Source organism: Musa acuminata, chromosome BXJ3-10 (assembly GCF_036884655.1).
Source record: "Musa acuminata AAA Group cultivar baxijiao chromosome BXJ3-10, Cavendish_Baxijiao_AAA, whole genome shotgun sequence".
In the NCBI taxonomy this organism is placed as follows: Eukaryota; Viridiplantae; Streptophyta; class Magnoliopsida; order Zingiberales; family Musaceae; genus Musa; species Musa acuminata.
Genome location: NC_088358.1, coordinates 33,541,026 through 33,564,472, shown reverse-complemented (window position 1 = coordinate 33,564,472; position 23,447 = coordinate 33,541,026). Strand labels below are relative to the sequence as shown.

Genomic DNA, 23,447 nt, shown 5'->3' with positions numbered 1-23,447 from the left:
ATGTCGATTCTAAACATGGAAATTCCACCAAACGAGTAAGGTTTTATGTGACTTACATACGACATGTATAAAAATGAATCATCTTTTTGATCTTGTCTTCTTCTTTCCTCTTGCATCCATGTATTATATTCTTTCAACCCAGAATACGATGAACTCCATGGTTGATGAGCATCTTATTTTTTGTTTGTGTCTATCTGACAAGACAAATGGCTCGTTCCTCCTTTGATGTCGGGAATGTTTCCCATGCTCCCATTATTAATTTATGACACAACACACAGTAGAAATTTGCCTTCCTCACCACGAGAAGGAGATTATTTGACCCAATCAAAGCAGAGAAGAAAGATGACTGACTGTGGACTCCGTCATGAAAGTTCTTTTAAGATTGATTCTGACATGCCATTCGAATGAATCGGTTGCAATTCGCAGACATCGTGAAAACGTATTGCAACACGAGATTAATGTCAACTTTTATCATCCTGTGGACATAACTCTCCTAAGTAACAAATATAAGTCTCCTAAAAAGAAGTTGTTAATGAAGCAAACGAGCTTTGTAGCAAATAATACTAATAATATTTACAATCGATGTATGCCATGAAGGAATGATCTGAATACAACATCGAAACATGTTGTCTTTTATTTACACCACAAACAAAAAAGCTGTCTGTGGCTTGACAGATAGAACATGTACAGATAGAACACGAACGAGACAAATTTACCTGAGGGGTTTTCGTTTGTGGTGTGAAAACATCGAGTGGTATTTGTGGAAGAACCTAAGCATTCGAGTTGGTGTGAGATTCTATTGGGTCCGTCAAAGTGTTCCCACAAGGGTGAAGAAGCTAATTAGACACCCAACCAAAAAAGATAAGATAGGATCGATGGAGGAAAAGTTAGCTCCATATCTTCCTGTCTGTCTGACTATGATCTTTTTTCACACCTTTGCAACTTTTTCACAGATTTGCCTGCTGAATAATGTTCTTGAAAAAGGAGGGAAAAATTACAAATTTATGTTATCAGGCCATCATTGTTCTTAAACTATAGTGCTACTGGCCAGTGAGGGTCATTGATGCTTCATTTTCATTGAGTTTGTATTGGACCTCTTATCACACGACAATATGTATAGTCTTTAAATCATATGTATATATATATATATATATATATATATATATATATATATATATATATATATATCTTGTGATAATTGTTCAATATTTAAGAAAGAAAGAAAGAAAGAAAGAAAGAAAGAAAGAAAAGACACACAACAAACAAGTGTTTGGATGTGTTTTCCGGGTTGAGTGACCGATGAACGTGTCTTGCTTAATCCACCACAGCTCTGAATCGTTATAATATTCAAATCCATGCAATGAATGAGAATTTTTTTGTGTCGTGGAGACAGAGAGACGAAGCTGCACGTTGAGAGTCCAGAATAATTTTTGCTCTCCTCTCTCTATGGTTGGGAGGCCGCTTTATGCTGGTCTGCTCGCCTTTATCCTCTTCATCTTTACTTTTTGTTGCTTTGCTTTCTTGGAGCAACCAATGGAAGTTGCTGCGAGTGTCGCGTAGATAGATGTCCAAAGAGACCACCCACAGACGACGAGGAAGTGAGCAAAAGTGATCGATACATAAAGCTGCTCGTGAAAGTTTAGGGAGGATCCGGTGGGGGGCCACCGGGATATTCTGCATTGTGCTAGGCGAGGCATACTGCATCTTAAATCCTTCTTCTTTGGATGGAAACAAACATGCATACATACATTCATTCATTAAACTCGAGTTCCATTGGAAAATGATGTTAAATATGCTCGACCATGAGCTCTCTGTTATAAATACTTCAATGTTAGGATGACAAAGGAAGAAGCTGGGAGTCCCATTCAATTCAAATTGCTTGACAACAACAAATCATCAAAGTTGCTGAGAAACATAATCCTCAAATTTGAAAGTCATGAGGCAAAACCATAATGACAAGAAATTGATACTAGCCTAGTAGGTAGCAATACAACTAGTGCAGAGAAAACTCAGAAATAGCACCTGAAAACCTAAGAGAAATTTACACTTTTAATACATGAATGGTTCACAAAATTTCAATAAATTGTTCATTCTAGAGGCATTAAAAAAAAAACCCTCTGATGTTTTAACTACCTCACTTGAAAAAGAATAAGGGTCATTTGTGTAGTTCCCACGTCAGAAATCTGAAAGTAGCATCTCAAGTTGCTTTTCCCCAAGATAGTTTCTGTGATGGTACTTCAATATCTTTTGTGTAAATACTAGTAAGAGCCAAAAGCAGCAAAACAAATACTACTTGGGCACTCATAAGACCAAAATGACTGATACTGTTGCCAATTTCCATCCAACTTCCAGTGTTGCGAACCTGTTTGGTAAAGATGAACATGAGTAACCATGATTACTTTAATAATCTATGTGGCTCAGCTTTCAAGTCTTTCCAAAGACATTTCTACTGAGTTCTATAACTTTTCATTAAATATCACGCTGAAAGCTCTTGCAATCTTTATTAACCAGAAATTGTCCAATAAAACTGACATAAATAATAATTGGACCAGTTCGGGAATGGTCCCTCAACGATAGTTCACTTGTAATTTTCCCATCTCAATTGAAGAGTGCTACAGGACTTTGAGGAAGATAATTTGTGAAGTAACCACATCAAAGAGAATAAATTTGAACTACATATAAAAACGTTTGAAGCATAATTTCCATTAAATAGTACTTTCAAGAGCAAAAAAACATACGGTTTCACCCATGAAGGTGTCTATAAAGGCATACATACATGTGTTTAAATCATAGTTACTATCTTGATCAACATGCAAGTTTTTATCAGTAGGATAAACTAATTGATGTGATGTAGGTAATAAACTGCAAAACAATATTATCAACGGAAGCTTACTCCACACAGAAGTTTACAGATTTCTTTTCCTTGATCTCTCTCGTTCTTTCCATTCGGTCATTTGATGGAGCATCGCTCTCAGGCCAACACCTCAGTATCCTGTCAATCATTTTCATGCATCACAGCCACTCATGCACTGAGGTACAGCCCTTTCTATCTCATACATGCGTAGTGTGGCACCTCCTCGCTGCTTTTCCTCACAAGGCAGCTGTAGCAAGCGCACTGCTCAGCACTCTAGTCTCTCCATCACACACAACCTTTCTCTAGGCCTCACATGTTCATGGCACAGCACTATCACTATTCTCACCTTCACAACACATCACACCTTAATCACCTTTCCCTATATCTAGAGAACAAAAATCATACCAACAGCTAAGCTAGGATATATTCCTAACTGGACCAGGACTTGTGTAATCAATCAATCACAAAATGGTAAACAGTTATCTTGTTCTATTTCCTCGACTCCCTACTGTCAATCTAACTTTTCATCATTTGACCCACTTGGTTGGGGACTTCAACTCAACATGTGATATCTATGAAATTTCTCAACTAGAGATTTGGCTGCCATAAACTGAGTTATCAAATAAACAGGAGCATGTGCAATGGTAATACTTGTTTGCTTAATTTAAGCAGCAGCCCAAGAAATTGTAGGGTCCCATTTGTGAAGATCTGGCAGAATTGACAGAAATAATATTTTAACTTGACAAATGTCATCAAGACTGGAACCTTGGACCTTTTTTTATGAAGAATAGGTGCGACATAAAGATGACAATATATGGATCAAGAATCTAAATACCAGTCATACACCGGTTTTAGTAACCTATTAGACTGCAACTAGCATACATCAGATGGTATGTTGACATGTACCCTCTAGTCACGTGATTGATATGGCAGTTAATACAAGTAAAATTTCAACTATCATTATAATTCCATAATTTGGACAATATAAGCATATGATGACCACACCATAATGTTGATGCCTTTTTCAACCCACCTTCGAGTAGGGCCTATAGCTAGAGATAGTATATGTCATTACCTACCTCCAAAATGGACCAACTTATTGTTTCCTTTTGGACCTAAGCCTTGGCAAGGTCATCATTGCTTTGAGACTCATGGAAACTTCTCTTGCTTAGGATGCATATAACTACATTGGTAAGAGCTTCATACACTGAGCCACCTTTAATATGGCTTCCAAATTGTGATGCTTATGTTCCACAAAATATTTCACTTTAATATGCCAAGTATATTATTCATGAACATATATGTCCCCATTTAACTTTATAGTGCAGGTTAATACATGGTCAATTACTGTCATAAAATGGTAGATTATATGGCAAACAACAATATCTTAATTAGCAATCTTCATGGATGCCTCAAATGATTCATCACTTCTACATCTTTGCAGATAAGATCATGCCAACTCTCTGTTTTAAATGTGAAAGGGGGCCCAATCCCAGCTTCTCACTGTTTGATATGAAGTACAAAAAGAGGTAATGATCTGCCTGTGTATAGGTGATCTTCGCTTAATCAAGTATGGAAAGCTGAAGTGTCCAAGCTTTAGTAAAGATACAGTGGCAGCATTTGCCTATGAGAAAACACATTTCAAGTGAAAATATATAATGTTATAAAGAACAGAGGCTCTGCCTTAACTTCAGTGGTTTTGAGATCACCTGTGTGTAGGTGATCTCAGAACCACTGAGGTAACAATCTGCCTGTGTGTAGGTGATCTTTGCCTAATCAAGTATGGAAAGCCGAAGTGTCCAAGTTTCAGTAAAGATACAGTGGCAGCATTTGACTATGAGAAAACAAATTTCAAGTGAAAATATATAATGTTATAAAGAACAGAGGCTCTGCCTTAACTTCAGTGGTTTTGTGTTCACCAATTAATTCATATAGTGAACCTTGAAAACCTGCATATTAGTTAGAGTTCATGACTTGACATCAGCATGAAAGGTGTATATGTTAGTCAAGAAAGAAAAGAAGCTACCATAGATTGGTGTGCAGATTGCATGTCTTTTAAAGAACCTAGCATATGAACTATGCAAGTGCCTATCAAACACTGCAAAACTTCCAGCTATAATTGGAATGTGTGAAATGAAATGCTCTAATCTACACTGAAACTACAGTAATATAATACAAAGTACAATAATAAAACCCCCAAAGACAACACAAAATTACTACAGATATACATGGTGAAATAGGAAGAGCAGCATACCAGGAAAAAGAAATGAATTGTCATTAGATCTGAAAATATTATAACAATAAAATAGCATCCAAGTCTTGGAACTCGAATAAGCTTGGATATTGCACTAAAGACACATCTGCAGCAAGCAAAGAACAATGAGACAGGAAGAGGAAGTAAAGAACCACAATAAAAAGTTGCTTTCAGAATATTACAAAGTTTCACAGGTATAACTGACAGTTTTTGTGTAATAACTAAACAAGAGTCAAAACAGCAACAAAACAAAAGTTCTATTTAAATAGCTTGAGCAATATAAAGATTATCCACGTTACAATCCTTGACTATTCAGGTGACAGCGCAACCAAAATAGAAAGATACACACCAAGAATATCTAGTTATTTCCACAAATTTAATTCTTATTCAATTGGATTCTTCAAATTGATATAAAAGAAACTAGATGAGAACTTATTATTAAGGAACAGCTTATACAGAGACATGTTAAATGGTAATCCAGGATCTGCAGATAAAAATTAATGATAGTCTAGATGTGTATCTTTGTGCTGTGCCCATAACCAAAAAAGGGAAAAAATAACTCATAAAATAAAAGCTCACGTTATTTTGATCCCTTTCCAGGAAAGTGCAGTTATAAGTAGCAAATTCAAAACTCCATATGTATATAAAAATGAATAAAAAAATCACTTCTGATGCTCAATATCATTTTTTTTTCACCAATTGCTAAAAGATGAAATTCCGTAAGAGGGTTTCATTGCCACAACATGAGGACATGCAGATTTCCTGTCGCCTGAATTTGTCATGAAAAAAGCCACAGTACCAACACCTTTGCTAATATGCATGCATCAACAACGGTATGTAAGCATGACAGTTGACACTTAGCTACAAGCAGCACCAGTAACCACGGGCATGATACACACCAACTATTAGAGGGCAACATGGTTGAACCATATTTCATTATTCTACACCTATATATCCTAACAAACAATTAACACTCTCCTCCATTACTTTCGAGACTCAAGCTATAGTTCTATGTTCAAAAGTTCAAAAAAAAGAGAACTGCAACTCAGCATATATCCTTGAACTTGTATATGAAAGGAAAAAAATCTTGGATCACATAAGATCAAAAGTTCAAAACCATCATGCCTGAAGCAAATCCTACCTCAAGGAGAGTGTAAAAGGATTATATATAGAATTACAAGACGATATGGTGTAATTTAAAGTGAGATATGTCACATTATAGTAAAGTGCTCCAACCCTTTAATGGTTGGTGCAAGATTAATGCTGATGGTGCTTACAATGAACGAACTAATGATCGGGGAGCTGGGTTTTTATTGCATTTAAATGATGGCACTTGTCACATGGCATGATGCAGGTTCATTTCAGAACATGGCTGTTAGTATGATGAATTGGTGGTAATCAGAGAAGGAATACTTCTTGCTATATAGAAGGGATCTAAATGAATTGGCAGTAATCAAAGAAGGAATATTTCATGCTGAAGGAGGATTTTAAAGAATTGAAATTAAAATGGATGCTGGGATGTTAGTCAAAATCCTTAACAAAGAAAGACCAGCCACCATGGAGGCTTACTATAGGCAGGTAAATCCCACATCTACAGAGTGTGCACATTGGTTAGCTACATATACTAAAAATTGTAAATGTAATAAGATATGGAGACCTAATTGGTCTTCACTCCTGAGAACTGGACTCCTGTGCATGGATGGGCAAAGTGTGCGTTGCATTAGATTATTAAAGTAGTATAGCTGATTTACTGTTTTCGAAAAATAAAAGAAAATATTATGGGGTCTAGATGTTCCTGAAGTCTGAAACTAACTTTGAGACAGACCCAAGAAATCTAATGCTAGTTACATGAGCCAACTGGAATGCTCATATGTACAGGAGCAAGAAAAAATTGAAAAAAGATAATTGAGACATAAAGCTAGCATTTGCATACAACAACATTAAGAAATTTCAATTGACAGAACTATGTCATACTTGTACAAAAATAACAAGTGTAGAAGCTTAGATATAAATCAACAAATAAATCCACCCATTTCAGCCAAAGAAAGTCCATTAGGTGAATGAATTTTCGAACTTCAGTTATATATGATACATTAAGTTGAACTTACATGACAAGCAAAAATGGAATGAACAACTTGAAAATAAGCAGTGCTGCCATTAGAAACGGCTGGAAGCAGAAAAGAATTAGATTAGCATTAGTGAGAAATGAGTATTTACTATTTAATAACAGAATTACCAAACAATTACATTAGGTAAGTGAGAAGTTAGGGAATGCTTACGCTGAAGATTGTAATGAAACGGTAAACTGATGAAATCTCAAAGCTTGCAATACTTGCAAAATTACCAGTTCCAAAGAAGGCAATATTGAACAAGACCATCTGCATAATTTAACATGAATAAACATTGGGAAACTATATGCATATCCTCTTGGAGAAATTTATTATTTTTGTTTGCACTGATGAACTAGTTCCAAGTTTACTTGATTGCTGGATGTGAACAATAATTGACAGTGCAAAAAGACGTATAAAGGGGAAACAGAAATTTCCAGAGGCAAGAAGTGCATGAAATTAGGAATCACAAAGTCCTCGACACACTTCGTCATACATACAAATATTTGACTTCTCTTATTGCAGAAGTTTGCATAGAATCATATACATTGTTCCTTATTTTTACAAGACGGAATATATACATCAAATCAAGAAGATCACAGAACTCATTCAGAACTTGCTTGCTGAATGGTCTAAATAGAACAAGGCAAAAGACAGGAGACAAGTCTTTCAGTTTAGTGGAGTTACTAAGTATATACATTTCTAGATGGTATTTATAAACCACAGAATCAGTATATATGGAATAATGTATTACTTAAATATAGCAGTTAAAGCATTCAAGAAGCATATCTCATGTTCCATAAGACAATACAACATCATGAGAGGACCAACCCAAATTTCAATAAACAACTACCAAATGCAGGAAACTACCATAAATTATGCACCATAAAAGGGTACTTGCCTCATAACTACAAATGTAAAAAACAGCTAGTCAATGGCAGCCATGAGTTCATCAAGTATCTTGTCAATAAATAGTGAAATCAGGTCTTGTAAACTTATTGAACAAAAATATGGATGAAATTTAAATGAAGCTACCAATAATTCATAGCACCAAAAACATACACTTCCCAGTTGGCATATTTCACTGTTTCATATTTCCTGAAGGAGATTAAAAAAGCACTACCTAAAACCTCTAAGTAGATAAATTGTAGAATAAAGATATTAGGTTGCAACACTTTGAGGCCAACCAAGATTAGTCAAATCTCATGTCAACTTATCACATTCCCTTCCCTGGTCCCCTACTCCCATGCAACATACTCTCACCCTAAGCTTCATCTCTCCAAGCCACATGGTTGCTTTAATCTTGCTTAACATACACTGGTTCAGGTTAGGTAATAGCCTTATAGGCATAGAAGACAGAACATGATTAGGCTGAATAAAAACTGAACCAAGCCACTTGAATTGCAGCCTTGGTAGACGTGCTTTTCCATATAATGATATGACCAGAGAAAATAATCTAATTGGTGAAAGGCAACAAAATGTTTTCCATAAATTTGTAAATAGTGCATTTAGTGAGTTCTTTAAATCTTTCAACTGCTCTACTAGTAGTGATCTTAAGAATATGTATAATGTGATCTCATTATAAAATTCTCAATAGTGGATAACAGAAAATACTAATGCTCGTCTTGCACAAGATTTGTGATAAAGGCCTTCATCAAATTTAAGAGAAACATTGGAGCGGATGAGAGCTGTAAACTTACATGAAGATTAAAGTGACTCACAGGACCAGGAAAATTTGTGCTATGGATGGGATTTCCCGTCAAAAAAAGCAAATGCTGAATAGTAGGTGCTTGCAAGAGGGAGGATTATCTGCTAGGACTGAGATGGCTACCATGATTATCTAAAACATGTAATTATCTACAAGAACTACAGATGTAACTTAGCACAATCTCTTAAGAGCCATTGTTAAATGAATTAAATATCACTGTCTGATACTCCATTCTAAAAATGTATATTTCTTTTTGCTTTAATGCATAGAGCATAAGTAGAGAGTCTTACAAAAACGAGAGGAATTCTTATATCAGAAAGCTGCAAATATCTTGCATTATAGCCACCATCAGTTGGGTTATCCTCCAGGTTTCTCACATGTAAAGGTCCTTGGCATTCAGCAGAATATAGATTCACACACTCGAGCAATATCCATCCCATGAGTACCAGAGCAAGTGCACTGTAAAAGACAGCTTCATATCTGAAGAAAGATTGAAATATGCAAAAGATCAGATTATCTTTCAAATGCTAAAAAGTAGGACTGACCATATTTAGCATGATACAGAGAAAGAGGCTATCTTACCCAATGGACAGTAGCAGGAATGGTGGAGCAAAACCCAAGAAGATAGACGTGAGACGAGAGAGGATACTAGGTGGGGAAAACAATGGTAAGATCATTGAAACAACTGTTGAGAAAACAATAACTTGAGTTGGTACCATTCATCATAAGCACTTCTTTAAGGTATATATCAAGTATCAACTAGGATGGCATAAAATATTACAAAAAGACAGCAACCATTACAAAACCCTATTAAAAGTTCTGTTCGGTTAAAATATTATGCATGTTAATAAGATCAACTTAACCTAACTAATTCAAGAGCCATTGAGTCACTTTTTTATTTCTTCTAACCAAGCCTCGATTCTTCCTCTGCCTCTCCTGGCTAATACTAAAATGCATAATCTGACCTTGACCTTTATACATGTAGCAAAAATATAATGGCAAAAGACGTTTTAACATCTAGAATTGCAGATTGTAATTTTGTGGTCACTAGCAAAAGAAAAAAAATAAAAAAACACTAAGGCAGCTTAGCAAATTCAAGACACTAAAATAATAAAAAAAATTGAAAGTTGAATAAATTTTCAAATAGTGCATAAACACCAGCAAAATTGAAGAAACACTAGCAACATAGATGTTGCTGTTAGCAATAGAAAAGATACTGTTCTCGCTTTTCTCATGCATGTTTCTATATGGGCATAAAGATGCATACAGTCTTATCTTGCTAAAGTCATCCTTATGACCTAAAGTCCTAAACACTTGTTCTTGCTAGTGTTTGACATTTCGCCCGGGCCAGTATGGAACGGATGGTATGTACACGTCTGGGCATGAACTGATGTGTGGGCCGTCTCCATTTCGGGCATTCTGGTTCAAACCATTTAAATAAAAATTTTAAAAAACAAACTTTAGGGTTCGCGTTCACGAGCCTTTTCGCTCAAACATGAGCCCTTTCGCCTTGTGTTGCCACTCGTTGTTGTTCGCAGCCCACCATGCACTGTCAATAGATACGCTTCCTCCTTCCTCGTCTTCTCCATCTCTTCCTCCATAGCATCCTCTCCATCTTCCTCTTCCTCCCTCTTCCTCCAGTGCTTCTTCTTCTTCCTTCCTATGCCTTCCTCCTTCATCCTCTTCTCGACTATGCCATCCTCTCCTTTTTCTTCGTCTTCGAAACACTGAGATGTACTGCTGTACCATGCGTCGGTACACAGGTATCGACAGGTACATACCAATCTAGCCAGGAACCAATAAGTATGCAAACCAGCAATGCTTGGTTCTTGCTACACCTAGATCTAGTTGATTAAAAAACAAACCCAATCATTGCTACGTTATTCACCCTGGCCATCATCTAACGAGCCTCAATGCCCTCCTTCAATGTACACTTCCAATTGGTGCATAGTTACTAGATCATGTTAACTTTTTATGTTTTCTGTTTCCTCAATAATAAGTGCCTTGGTTATTTTGATAATGCTGTGGATACACAAAGTAATGGATTATTAGCATAGTGATTTTGAGATTATCAAGTTATCAAAGAGATGAATTATGACAAGAAGGTCAAGATGATGCAGAATAAATTGCTTAGAATCAATGAATTACAAATTCAAAATACCGAAAAGTTTATAAATAATATCAGAAAGGTAACAAAAAGCATGTGTCATCTGTCTCTTTGGTGCTAGCTGCCAAATATACTGAATATTAAGATATGAGAAATCAAGGCATTTATTCATCAATGACTGTTTGAAGCAATAGTAATATCACAGAATATGTGGGCCGTATTCTAGAAAGACGATTTAATGTACATTATCCTTTTGAATAAGACTGAGACAATATATTCTTCTAATTAAATTCAATTTTTCTTAAGCACTCTACAGTTCTCGTCAGTGATTTAGAGCTGAGTAGTCTGAGGCATATCACTAAACTGACCCAAGTCTGAGACCTAACAATGTGGGCCGGCATCGGTTCTTACTGAGCCAATTGCTCAATTTCTATTAAGTTCCTTGTTGGGTCCAATCCCTACAATTGTATTAGCTTATATTGGCCCAAATCAACCATATAAGAGGAAATTAGCAGTGTCTGCCATACCGAATCGTACCGTCCGGTATGGGCAGTACGTACCGGTCCGACAGGCCAGCGGTACGCGGACCGCTTGGTACCGGTCCACACTGTAGCAGTGCTACAGTGCTCGATATACCATACCGTACCGGTACCGAGCCCAGGTCGAAATATCGGTACGGTACGGTATTGCGAACCTTGGAAATTAGATCAACTTCGTCGCCACACCTCAATTTTTGACCAACACAATACCTGAAATCCCTTTAGGGCTATGAAAGATGGATACTTCAAATTGCATTAGTATTTATATTGGATATTGAATATAATTATTATAAAATATTTGTTGCATATATGTAATGATACGCATCAGTATTTCAAGCAACACTTCCTTGAAGTACATGTTGCCAAAAAAAAATATTATTAGATACCTCTGGTATATTTGAAGAAAACTTTATGCAAACATCTTGCGAAATTTTTTCTTGAATGTTGATGTTTTGATTATAGGTGAGACACAACTATGATTGGACATATTGTTTTATGTTGTATATTATATATTATCATGATCAATGATATTGCCCTAAACAGAGGTAAATTAAAGAAAGGATTGGGGAAGCTAACTTGGGATATTATGGCTATTTGTTGCATTATATGATTAATAAAATTACAATAATAGTTTGATTTCATATCTCAAGGCTAGAGGGGAGCAGATAAGGTCCCTCACCAAATATGTTATTTATTAGCTCGCAGTATCTATTTTTGGCTGTGTGTGCAATTTTATTTGGTGCCAATGGCACCCCCATTTTGACACAATTGTGCTCCATGTTGACTACACATATTTTGCTAGATGCCAGCTGAGGCAGAATATGCTAGCAACACCTTTGAACCTAAGTTCTGCTAACCTCCTACACCTTTCTAACTTAAATCCAAGACCATAGAAGACCTCAAGACCCATTTTCAGTAAATGCCTTAAGGTGCTGGGGATTGGCTTGATTCACATGTTATAGTTCTTTGTTCCTTTTTTACTTTGTTACTTGTTTCAAAATTGCAACTTGAAGGGAAGAACTTTAAGCCTTAAGGAAATATCCAGCCTTTAGTTTTCCTTTTAATACATTTAGCGAGTCTTACAAGGAATTAGGAAGACCTGTTTTTAATTAGTTATCATTTGATTCCTTCTCATTAGGATAAAAATAATATGCACCAGAATTTTGGTACAATATCACAAGGAAAATACTACTAAATTAGCTAGAATAATCAAACGTGAAAGAAATGAATAGACAATCAATAATGTATTCAAATTTCAGAATTACCCGCTATGGACCAGTTTATTAACTGGTGCATTGGGAGAAGTTCTTTCTTCAGAGCCCTGTGGGAAGTGGATAACCACACCATTAAGGATGATACCACAACTAAAGAAGCCTAACACATAAAATAGAGACACATTTAGCACAATTTATCAAAGAAATGTCTGCAATCAGACAATAAAATACCAATAGAGAACTTAGCAGAGATTTTTCTTCGTCATTTACCTGAACAAGGAAGAGCTTATGGAATTGAGACCTTTGTTCACTCATTTGAACAATGTATAACTTGAAGTTATCACCTCGACTACTTGACTGAATCCACCTTGAAGCCATTCCAATCAATACTATCAGACCTCCACTAGCAACTCTGCATTTGTCAACTCTATTAGATCTCCATGACCATCCAAAATGCACACTATAGTTCCCAGATAATATATTGTCTTAAATTTTCTTCAAATAACTAATTTTCTGGCAAGCACAGCTTAAAATTTTTATATACGAATAGAGACCATAGTAACTATTTTAGATAACCAAATTGTTTTAAGCTAATGTGAATTTTAAACTAGCTTGAAGTAACTAACAAGTCGAGAACATGGAACTTTTTGGTTCTATGAATTCAGAAGGCAAAAAATGAGTACTACAGTCTTAGAGTACATAAAACAAAGGAACAAAGTGACTCTAAGATAATGTCTTGGACAGATATATGATAACAGAGAAATGACAAGTGAGTTGTAGTAGAAAAATCATCACCAAACTTCAAACTTCCTATTCTGTTAGACAGGAGTGTTCTGATCAAGGAACTTGATTTCGTCAGTTTTTACTGGCCAGTATTTACTATGGGCAGGATTCGAGATGTGTACTGCCCATCTTCAGGCAGTCCGGTCTGGTCCAGTTTCCTTTTATTTTCTCAAGGGCACTTAGGGTTTGCATGCCACTTAGATATGTGTGTCCACAACTTGTGATGCTGCTCGCTAGCCACTTGCAATCGATTGCAGCCATATTTCCCATGACCCCTCTCCTATATCATGTACCGTTACACCGGCATGAACTGGACTGATACCATCAGGCTATGGACCATCACAGGTTCAGTACCCAAAACTGCAACCCTTGGTACTGATACCAAGTAAAGTATAGCAGGAATTTATATCTCGATCCAAAACTGGTTTAAAAAATCTAACAGACTACTGAGGCGTACAGTCTGGTATCCCCATAAAATATCACAAAAATAATATTGACCAGTGTCAGACCGTATTGTTTGGCACCAGTCTTTGCTTGGACTGGTAGATACCAGTCAACACACACCAAACTGACCATAACTTGAAACTGTGCAGCATACTAACATACCCCATGCCAGTAAATTGACTTGTGCGTGCATCAAAGCTACTAGCACGATATGGAATGGCATGATATGTGCTGATCTTTGCAAGCCGGCAAGAATCTGAATATGGATATTTCAAGATACAGAATTGTAGCAAAAGCTTTTAAATAAAAAATAAAGCAACCATTTCTGAAGCTTGCACAAATCAGAAATCATAACTTCTTAATCATTTAGCTGATCAGAAGTTTCCAAGAAGTGAATTGGACTCTAAGAAGGCAGTGACCTGTAAAGTACTCAGCTTAATCTATCCTGCTTAGAAAGAATAGATGATAACATCTGAAACACTGTTAACAATTGTTAATGAATGAAATATACTCCTCCATTGAGATGATTATATTAAAAAATGAGCATGTGGATGGATATGGCCAATAGCAGATCACCAATGCAAAGATTATGCACCAAGTCTACGATAATAGGGTTTTCTTGTCCATGTCAAAAGAAGGAAATGACCCAACTTAATTGAGCCCAACAGCTAACAGGAAGGTTACCATCTCAAAATGGATTAAAAAGAAACCCAAAGATCATCCAATCTGCAAAAGCTTTCTGGTTATTTCGGTCATTCATTTTGTTAAAAGCTTCCCCTATCTTGGAAGCACATCATTCAGAGAACAACTGACTAATTAAAAGCATAGAATAATTGCTGGCAGATGAAACAACTAGTTCAAATAAAAAATTATCAAATGTCTTGAAGCAGCCATATCAATGAATCCGACACTACTGTGACTAGTTAGCTAAATCAGCACAAAAACACATTTATGTAAGTTCTTTTGGAGCATTGGAACAAAGTCAGGCCAACATTAATCAATTCATCCCTCACTGGGTTCCTAATATAGTAGCATATAAGCTTATGTGTCATTATGATATATGCGTGTGCAAATATGAAAGTTAGCAAGAATAGGATCGTGATGATGGCAATGGCAATAGCGATGAATGGGGAATGCATGTTCTTTTCTTATTTCTTCCTCCACCTACCTATTCCTTCAAATGTTTTTTTCTGAGCAAACTGACATGTGTTAAACAATTTTTCTTAGAAAGATTTGCAAGAAAGCATAGGTTATATGAGAGGCTTCTAGAAACAAGCTTTTAGATCAAGCTTCCACTAAATTGTAATCGTTCCTAGGGATATGTTTGATTCATTTGATGTAAGCTCTCTGTAAATTCTTTTGCAATAAGACACTAGTTAATTAAAACCTTAAAATAAAAATCAGAATTTTTTTTTAACAACTTGTAAAACCAGAAGCAATGCTCAATGAACAAATCACAGTAGCAAAATGGGTTTTTTTTCACATCAGCACCCATGAGTCTCAAGGATGTGCCTTGCACATGAGAGATGATACTGAGAAGAAATAGCTAAAGCCAAAAAGAAAAGACAACAGGTTGCAGAACGGGAATGCACTGTCCACATGGATGTAAACAGCATGCCCATTGGATGAGGACTTAACGCTCGTCATGGCCTATACTCTATAGATCCTATTTCACATTATATAATAATATAGATGTCTGTGGTGCATAATAATGCTAAACTAATGTGAAGTGCAGTTGGTCAGAAAAGGAAAAGGCTTAACAGAACCACTCATTTACAGTCAATTACAAATCTCATTTTGCAACAATCTCCATTTGTGGAAGTCAGAGCATCATAAAAATGGGAACCTTATTATATCTTTTTCCCCTGAAAGTGTTCCCTGTTCTGTTCCTTTCTAGCACAAGGGTATATCACATAATTATACGCTAAAGCAGTTATTCTATAGAAATTATAAAGTAATCAGGTTATCCAAGCAGATAAAAGATAATGAAAAAACAGCAAAATTTCAAAGTCATTAGATATGCAAATATTGTAAAGTATAGCTCAAGCATGCAAAAATTTTCCCCAAGAATAAGGAAAAAAAAAGAGAAGGACATTTCCTGATAGAAATTACTAGTTACTACCACAAAAATCTAGAAGGAAACTGAAAAGGAGGTATGAGCATTACACTAAAGGGTTCTTGTCAGGGACTTCTGCAGGCATCAATGTAAAAATGGACAAGAACCAGCAGGACGACCATAAGTAAAGAGCCATTATATGTCGTCCTGAGGCAATAAAAAATAAATGTAATGCAGCAAGTATCCCAGCCATGAGAAAAAACCAAGTATATAACTTCCTGTTGAAAAAGCTTGCCACCTGTTCCAGCATAATTGAAACTCAATATGCAGATTTACTTGCGTGTTTGTCAAAAGTTGGATAACAGATGTTAGCAACATACCAGAAATTCAAGAATGATAAACGACATCACGAGAACAGATAAAAGCTTCATATTCAATATAAAATTTCTAGCAGACAATTCTTTCCATATAGCATTTAGAAGTTGGAGCTTAGAAAGAATTTGTGTCCACAGGAACACTGTCACTGATATATAGGCATGGTAAAGAAGAGGAGAATTCTCCAGATAAAGAATAACAGACAATAAACTCATCAACAGGCATCCACCCAGATATACCTGCAAGATAATAAAGATTATTTTTTCTAGAAACAAAAAATTATTAACTAGAAAAGGTCAAATATACAAGTAAAAAATAATAGGTTCAGAGATACATTATTAGTGTGTGTACAAGGCAGAAAGCATGGATTCATATAAAAGGAAGGACTATATATTGTTTACAACTTGGTATATCAGAACAGTTGGAAACAAAATAGAGGTAAAATCCAATCAATTAGAATAAAAAATAGCAGGTGTAACAAATTTTAAACAATTATAAATTGCCAGATTCAGATCCTACCTAGACCTAGTTCTCGGACATCACAACTTGTTCACAATTTGACTAGTTTATTTAGACAAGTAGAATCTAATCTGAATAGGTACCAATTTTCACCAATGATCAATTATGGAGATAAACTATACACTTAACCAGCCTTGATTTTCTCAATTGACCAAATCAAAACCTGATTTTCACAATTGATAAACTATACCTAGACCTAGTTCTCGGACATCACAACTTGTTCACAATTTGACTAGTTTATTTAGACAAGTAGAATCTAACCTGAATAGGTACCAATTTTCATCAAATGATCAATTATGGAGATAAACTATACATTTAACCAACCTTGATTTTCTCAATTGATCAAATCTCAACCTGGTTTGATCCAAATTTCTCAACAAACAAATATAATAGGAATAACTGACTTACAATTTCATTAATAAGAATAAAACATAAACCAAATATAGTTCGATCAATTTAATGTTGATATAGCAATTAAGTTCTGGTTTGTCCAAAATCCACATTCCTAACCTCTAACCTGACTTTGATTTATGATTGGGTAATGGATCCAGATTTTTAACAAAAGTTCCTATGCCAAGGCCCGACTTCCTATTTCTTTTCCTTTGGTCTTTTTTAGTGGCAACTGGTCCCAAGGTCTTTTTTAGTGGCCACTAGTATGATGGTCTCACAGATCTACCATAATTTTATCTGTAAACTTAACATGTGCATGGTACAAAGTGGATGAAATAGAACAGTAACAAAATCTAAATAGACTTGCTGACAATCAGTAAGAGGCTCAGGGATGAAATATGGGAAGTAGAAGAGTGAATCTGAAGAAAAACAATGGAAGAAACTGGAAGAAGTACCAAAATGATAACCGCCATCCACTTATTTCTTTATATGTATTTATTTTAGTTTAAGGGTAAGAATTTTGGTGTTTCACTTCTCTATGATCCAGAAAAGCTTAGGATTACATTTATTTTGTGAGGATGTTGTTCATTTTTATGATTTGTGCTTTCCTTACTCAGGCTTGGTTGGTGATCACAACTCTATGATGCCCTCTGGTTAAAAATACGGGGATACTAGGTTCACTTTTACAATGGGATGTTTTGATAGTACCACAAAGGAGTAGGATCCACAATATATTCCTTTTGAATGTGTGATTTTGCTTGGTTGGTTTACAGTTAGCATCCATTTTCATAGAATAAAGATTTCTGTTCTCCAGTGAGTAGCAGGATATGCTTCCTGGCTTTGACCCAGAATTCTTCTAATCGACGTAACTAGGAAGAATCCTAGTCCTAATCAATTACAGAATGCGATTGTTGGTATATTGCATCTGCATTCTGGTATCTTGGTGAGAAAAAAGGTTAACTTTTAAGTTTGATGCAAGTTGCACTTTATTTAAGAATGAGGAATTATATTGTCGAATTCTCCTTTTCAGTTCAAGAGATCGATCTTTTGAAAAGTTGGAATTATCGGGCAGAATAGTAGAAGAGAGTCAGAGATTAAATGTTCTAGTTTTGCAGTTCGATAGACTTATCTTGAAAAGCTTTGTACCTTCACCAAGTTCATGATCCTAATTTTAAATCATCCATATATGGAAACTCTAAAATATCTTACAAGCTCAAGTCACTTGCATTCTGATAATATAATTACAACAACAATCTTTTGCAAATCATGAAGTTTGATGTTACCAGTGGATATTTGTACTTTGTGTTCAGCTCACGATCCTAATCTGACCATGTATGGAAACCCTTCTGTACATGTCTCATTTGGCTGAAAGAATTTGGAAATCTAGAATACCCTTTAATCTCAAGCCATTTGTTCTCTGATTCTTAATGCGATAACATATCCTTTTGGAAATGATGAAGTACTATGTCACCAATACAAGTTCGTGTGTTTTATGTTTCAAAGCATTAAGATTCTTGGGCACCATTTTGTGTATTGTTTAACTTTCTGGAACATGCGGAATAGGTTATGTGATATATATGAAGAGCAGAGGATCATGGAATGCCTTATTGCATTTAACAAGGCATACCAATTTGAACAAGGATCAGGCCATGGACTTTGCAGTTTTGGTCAGCATCTCTTAAAATATTGGTTTTCTTCAATTTTTAGAGAGTTGAGATCCGTAATGTGAGATGTCACCCAATTCAAGACAACACTGTACAACTGGAGCAGCAACAACAACAAAAATAAGATGTGATATCCCAACCAAGGATTGCTATTTCGGGTACCGGACCATCTCGGTGACCTGATCAGACTGGTACATACTGGTCAGTACCGGTATGTACTGGTGTTACGAAGAGGAAGGAAAAAGAGGAGGTAGTAGAGGAAGAGGAAGGAAGAAGAGGAGGTAGTAGAGGAAGAGGAAGGAAGAAGAGGAGGCGGTGGAAGAAGAGAAGGAACAAGCAGAATGAGGAAGAGGAAGGAGGAAGAAGAGAAAGGATAAGGAGGAGGTAGTGGAGGAAGAGGAGGATGGAGGCACGAGGCGGCGATGGGTGGCAGAATGAGGCCAAACACACTCTCTTTTGGGTGATGAGGGCTTGTGAACGCAAGTCCTAAAAGTTTAAATGGGTTAGAGCAAATTGCCACAAAACAAGGGCGGTCCATGGACCGGTTCATGTCCAAACCGATAAGTACCCGCGTGTTTTGTACCAGCCCAAGCGAAAAGGCAACCCTTGTTCCCAATTACTTGGATCTTCTCCTGTCATTTAGCTCTAAATAGAGTTTTCTTAGGCCTTCTACCTATTCTCACACCATTGATCCAAATTGACTTATCTCATCCAATCACAAAATCACTAGATCTACTTTGAACATGTTCATATCACATTGAATGACCTTCCCACCACTGTAAATGTAACAATTGACATCCCACCTACCTTGCTATCAAATAATCTAAGCAATGTGTCCTTTGATTGTACATGAATGTCCGAGATGAAGAATTAATTAAAAGTTTGTTCAAGATATAGCATATGAATCTATAAGAGTATAATAATGTTGCCTGCTCATGAGATCTAACACTATCTAAGCAAAATTTAAGAAAATTGAACCTTAAGTTAGAACATCAGTGTTACTAGCATTTTATTTCTTAACGTAGCGACAAGTTAAAGCAGAATTACTGAAAATTTAGGATCAAAATTGATGTCAACAATCGAAATATATATCAATTAATCATGAATGAGTTTGAGTTTAAGAGCAATATAAACAATAACATACACTTAAAGTACAGCAAAAAATATTATAAATTATTTTCCATATGCATTATACGTTGAGATTATCTATATTCATATAGGTCATGTCTTAGGCATCTATTTCATCCATGCAGCAAAAACTGCACTAACAAGATCATGGGAAAAAGAAATTGATTTTCCCATAGAAACATAACATTAGAATTAGGTATCAGAATTAAACATTGGCAAAAATTTCCGACCATTTAATAACTTACATTTTTTTTGGTGATTCTAAGAGAAGACTCTTGGGTTTTCTTCAAGAAAATGTTTCCCAAAAATGTGTAAGACTGCAGAACATGAAGTGTTAAATTCATCATCCATCCAATGTAACCAAGGATGATTGTTGCCATTAACATCAACCAATCATAAGTTTGGAAGTAATGAAGACCCTCAAGTGACATAGCCCTCAGGATATGGCAAGTTTTCAAGGCAGCTTTGTATTCCCTTGCTGCTATAAGATCTTCAATTTGGTCAAGAAATGAAGAAAAGTTTGCCAAAGGCTTATATGGCCTGAAGTATAGCGAACTCAGCTGCTTTAGCCCTTTAAATCTGATTAAGGATGTCAAAATAGATGTGGGCAATTCTGAGAGGTATCTTTGTTCTTATCCATCTTTCAACAACAGGAACAGGATAAATACACAAGTTATATGTAAATGCAACGTAGTGGAATAAGATCATAATGAAAAGCTATTCAACAAACATCAAGTTGATACAATAGCAGCATTATATTTCTTCACAAGGCTTCAAGCATCAATCTCTCTAGTTTGCTACAGAATTTATCAGGCCACTTTAAGTCACCAATAGCTTAATAGAAGCAATATCTATGTGCCAAACCAGAAAAGGTTGAAGCCTAAGAGAGCTAATCTGTCACTGTTCCATCCATAAAAGAATATCTTCATAAATGATCAACATACAATTATTTTCTTATATGATAAACAAAACTATGAACCAAGATCAAATTTTCCCTCTGGATCAAAAGAACAAAAGAATATTTTATTTCCTAACTAAACATCTGCCTTTAACCCTATAATAAGCGAAGTCAAATTGAAGAAAAAAACTTGAAAAGAAAATGGGTAGGGCTCACCATGAACTGCCTTGCCGCCTTGTAAGAAATGGGATGTACCAGTCCGAGGGCTGACCAAAACCTTGACCAACCCGTTTCGGCTGAAACACGTGATTTGTGAGGTGTACCAACCGTGGTATGCCTCACCGCCTCACCACACAGTACAATTGAAATTCGACCATTAGTTATGGGGACTGATCGATAATGGCCGGATTTCGATTGGTGCCTAGTTGAAAAATTACACTTACAGCCCTTAACGGTCAATTTGACTATTGAGAGCTCTTTTAGGCTTATGAAAGTCCCTCTCTTCCACATTTTCAATCACTCTCACTCATTTTCAAGCTCACTCCCTTTCTCGCTCATTCTCATTCTTTCTCTCAACTAGTCGGCGATCAGTAGAGTTGATTTGAATAAAAGAGGGATTAAACTCGAGCTCTTATGGAATTACTATTTAGTTGAAGGTAGTTATCTTTTCTCTATATTTTCTTTATCATTTCATGTAATTAATCTAAATAATATTAGTAAATATATTGATTAGGACCTAATGATAAATTAAGATTTGATTAGAGGTATTTAAGAAAAATTAGCTTAAATTGATAATGTATTATTGACTTCTTGCATGAATTTCTATTTTTACATGGAAAAATTAGCTTAGATTGACTACTTGGATATTGACATCCTGCATGATTTACGAGCTTATTCTCCCATGTTAAATGGGTAATCAGAGGAATACATAGTGAGGTAGATTCAGCATAATTAAGGTCTAACGTGTAGTAACTAAGTAAGCATATAACACAATGCTTCAACTTCTTACATGATTTTATATCTCATTTGAATTAAAGGTGATTAAGAAGAATAATCATAATTAAGGCAAAATTAAGGTCATTTTCTTTGCACAGTTCTCTCAACATTTAGATTTCTTCATTGTATAAACTTTTGATTCAAGATGCATGTGCAAAATAACTTCATATTTATGGATAATAAATTCAGTAACAGAATGTAAACTCTAGAAAAATAGGTTGGACTTCACCAGTAATCATACCATGAACTCACAAACAAAACCATCTGTTTTTGAATTGAGATTATAGTTTCATATATGGCCTATCAATCAAACTCAAAAATAAATTTGTGTTATAAGTGCATTATTCTTCTCAAAATGGTACTTCAGATGTAGGATACTTGACTTCTGGAGGAACTGATTAAGAATTTGCTTTGTATTTGCGAAAACAGCTTCAACTTCTTCTGCCTACTTAAAATGAACCAGGAAAGAAAAATGATTTAGACACATAAATAGTGCAATGTCTTATTACAGTAAAAGATGACTATCTGTCTTGGAATAAGTGAAATAACTTCATTATCACAAGACCTGAAAGAACAATTGAAGTACCATCATGTTATTATTAATACTGCAGCAAATCCCAGTACTATATAAAAGAAAATAGAGAAGGTTAAAGAACCAACCTTATTTAAACTCAGGTAACCCAATGGCAAATTTCCAACTGAATTAACCGGGCATGGCAATCCAACAATAGTAGCCTGCCAAATTTTTAGATTTGTTAAAGAAATAATGTGAAAAGAAAATTATAACAACAACTACTAATGTACAAAATTTAAATGAATCAAGAATTCATAGTATTACCATTAAAGGTGCTAAATCAGCCTGATTGACATCCACTCTTTCAATGCCTCTAAGCCCCCACTCCGTAGGTGTGGGCATATCATGTTTATGTTCATCAACAAAACGGAAACCATCATCAGAAAGGCTATCAGAAATCAACCACCCGGGATTCTTGATACCGGCTCCCCATGCCACAAGTGGAGTATCCGTGTTGGAAGGGTGGCCATCCCCATGACTTCCTATAATAAAGTTGTTTTCCAAGTGTGCATGTCAGAAGGGAGGGCACTGGTATGGTAGGGAGCAAAGGGAAAAAAATCCTATTGATACAATAGATGCAACAGTAAAGAAAGGCATACAAAACCATGTAGCAACTGTAAGCAACTCAAACAAGGACTAAAAACTACATATAAGAACTATGAAGATCATAGTTCATGCTAGTGAAAATGAGACCTCTTGCACGATCACTGAAAATCAAGTCAGTTCAATGAGTATTGCATGAATTAACAAACATGTGACATCATGTAAAATTAACCATGTGACATCATGTAAAATTAAATAAAACAGTACCATAGAAGCACCACCATCACTCCCAG

The 23,447-nt window shown here is 35.7% G+C and overlaps 1 protein-coding gene across 2 annotated transcripts in view; it reads right to left on the bottom strand.

Moving 5' to 3' along the window:
* Positions 1-1,893: 1,893 nt before the first annotated feature.
* The window catches only part of LOC135651918 (GPI ethanolamine phosphate transferase 1-like), a 37,854-nt gene continuing 16,300 nt past the window's right edge, over positions 1,894-23,447 (bottom strand). Inside the window, exons 5-18 of one of the 2 annotated variants that reach the window (XM_065172549.1) lie at positions 22,876-23,093; positions 22,698-22,772; positions 22,416-22,482; positions 20,389-20,714; positions 16,448-16,681; positions 16,178-16,365; positions 13,055-13,196; positions 12,836-12,944; positions 9,507-9,609; positions 9,215-9,404; positions 7,388-7,486; positions 7,217-7,275; positions 5,109-5,214; positions 1,894-2,362 (exon numbers count right to left, since the gene is read on the bottom strand). In XM_065172549.1, coding sequence (XP_065028621.1) covers positions 2,198-2,362; positions 5,109-5,214; positions 7,217-7,275; positions 7,388-7,486; positions 9,215-9,404; positions 9,507-9,609; positions 12,836-12,944; positions 13,055-13,196; positions 16,178-16,365; positions 16,448-16,681; positions 20,389-20,714; positions 22,416-22,482; positions 22,698-22,772; positions 22,876-23,093 — 2,081 coding nt within the window. In that variant the 3' untranslated portion in view covers positions 1,894-2,197. The remainder of the gene's footprint in view (positions 2,363-5,108; positions 5,215-7,216; positions 7,276-7,387; positions 7,487-9,214; positions 9,405-9,506; positions 9,610-12,835; positions 12,945-13,054; positions 13,197-16,177; positions 16,366-16,447; positions 16,682-20,388; positions 20,715-22,415; positions 22,483-22,697; positions 22,773-22,875; positions 23,094-23,447) is intronic. The other variant, XM_065172550.1, reaches the window with a different exon arrangement.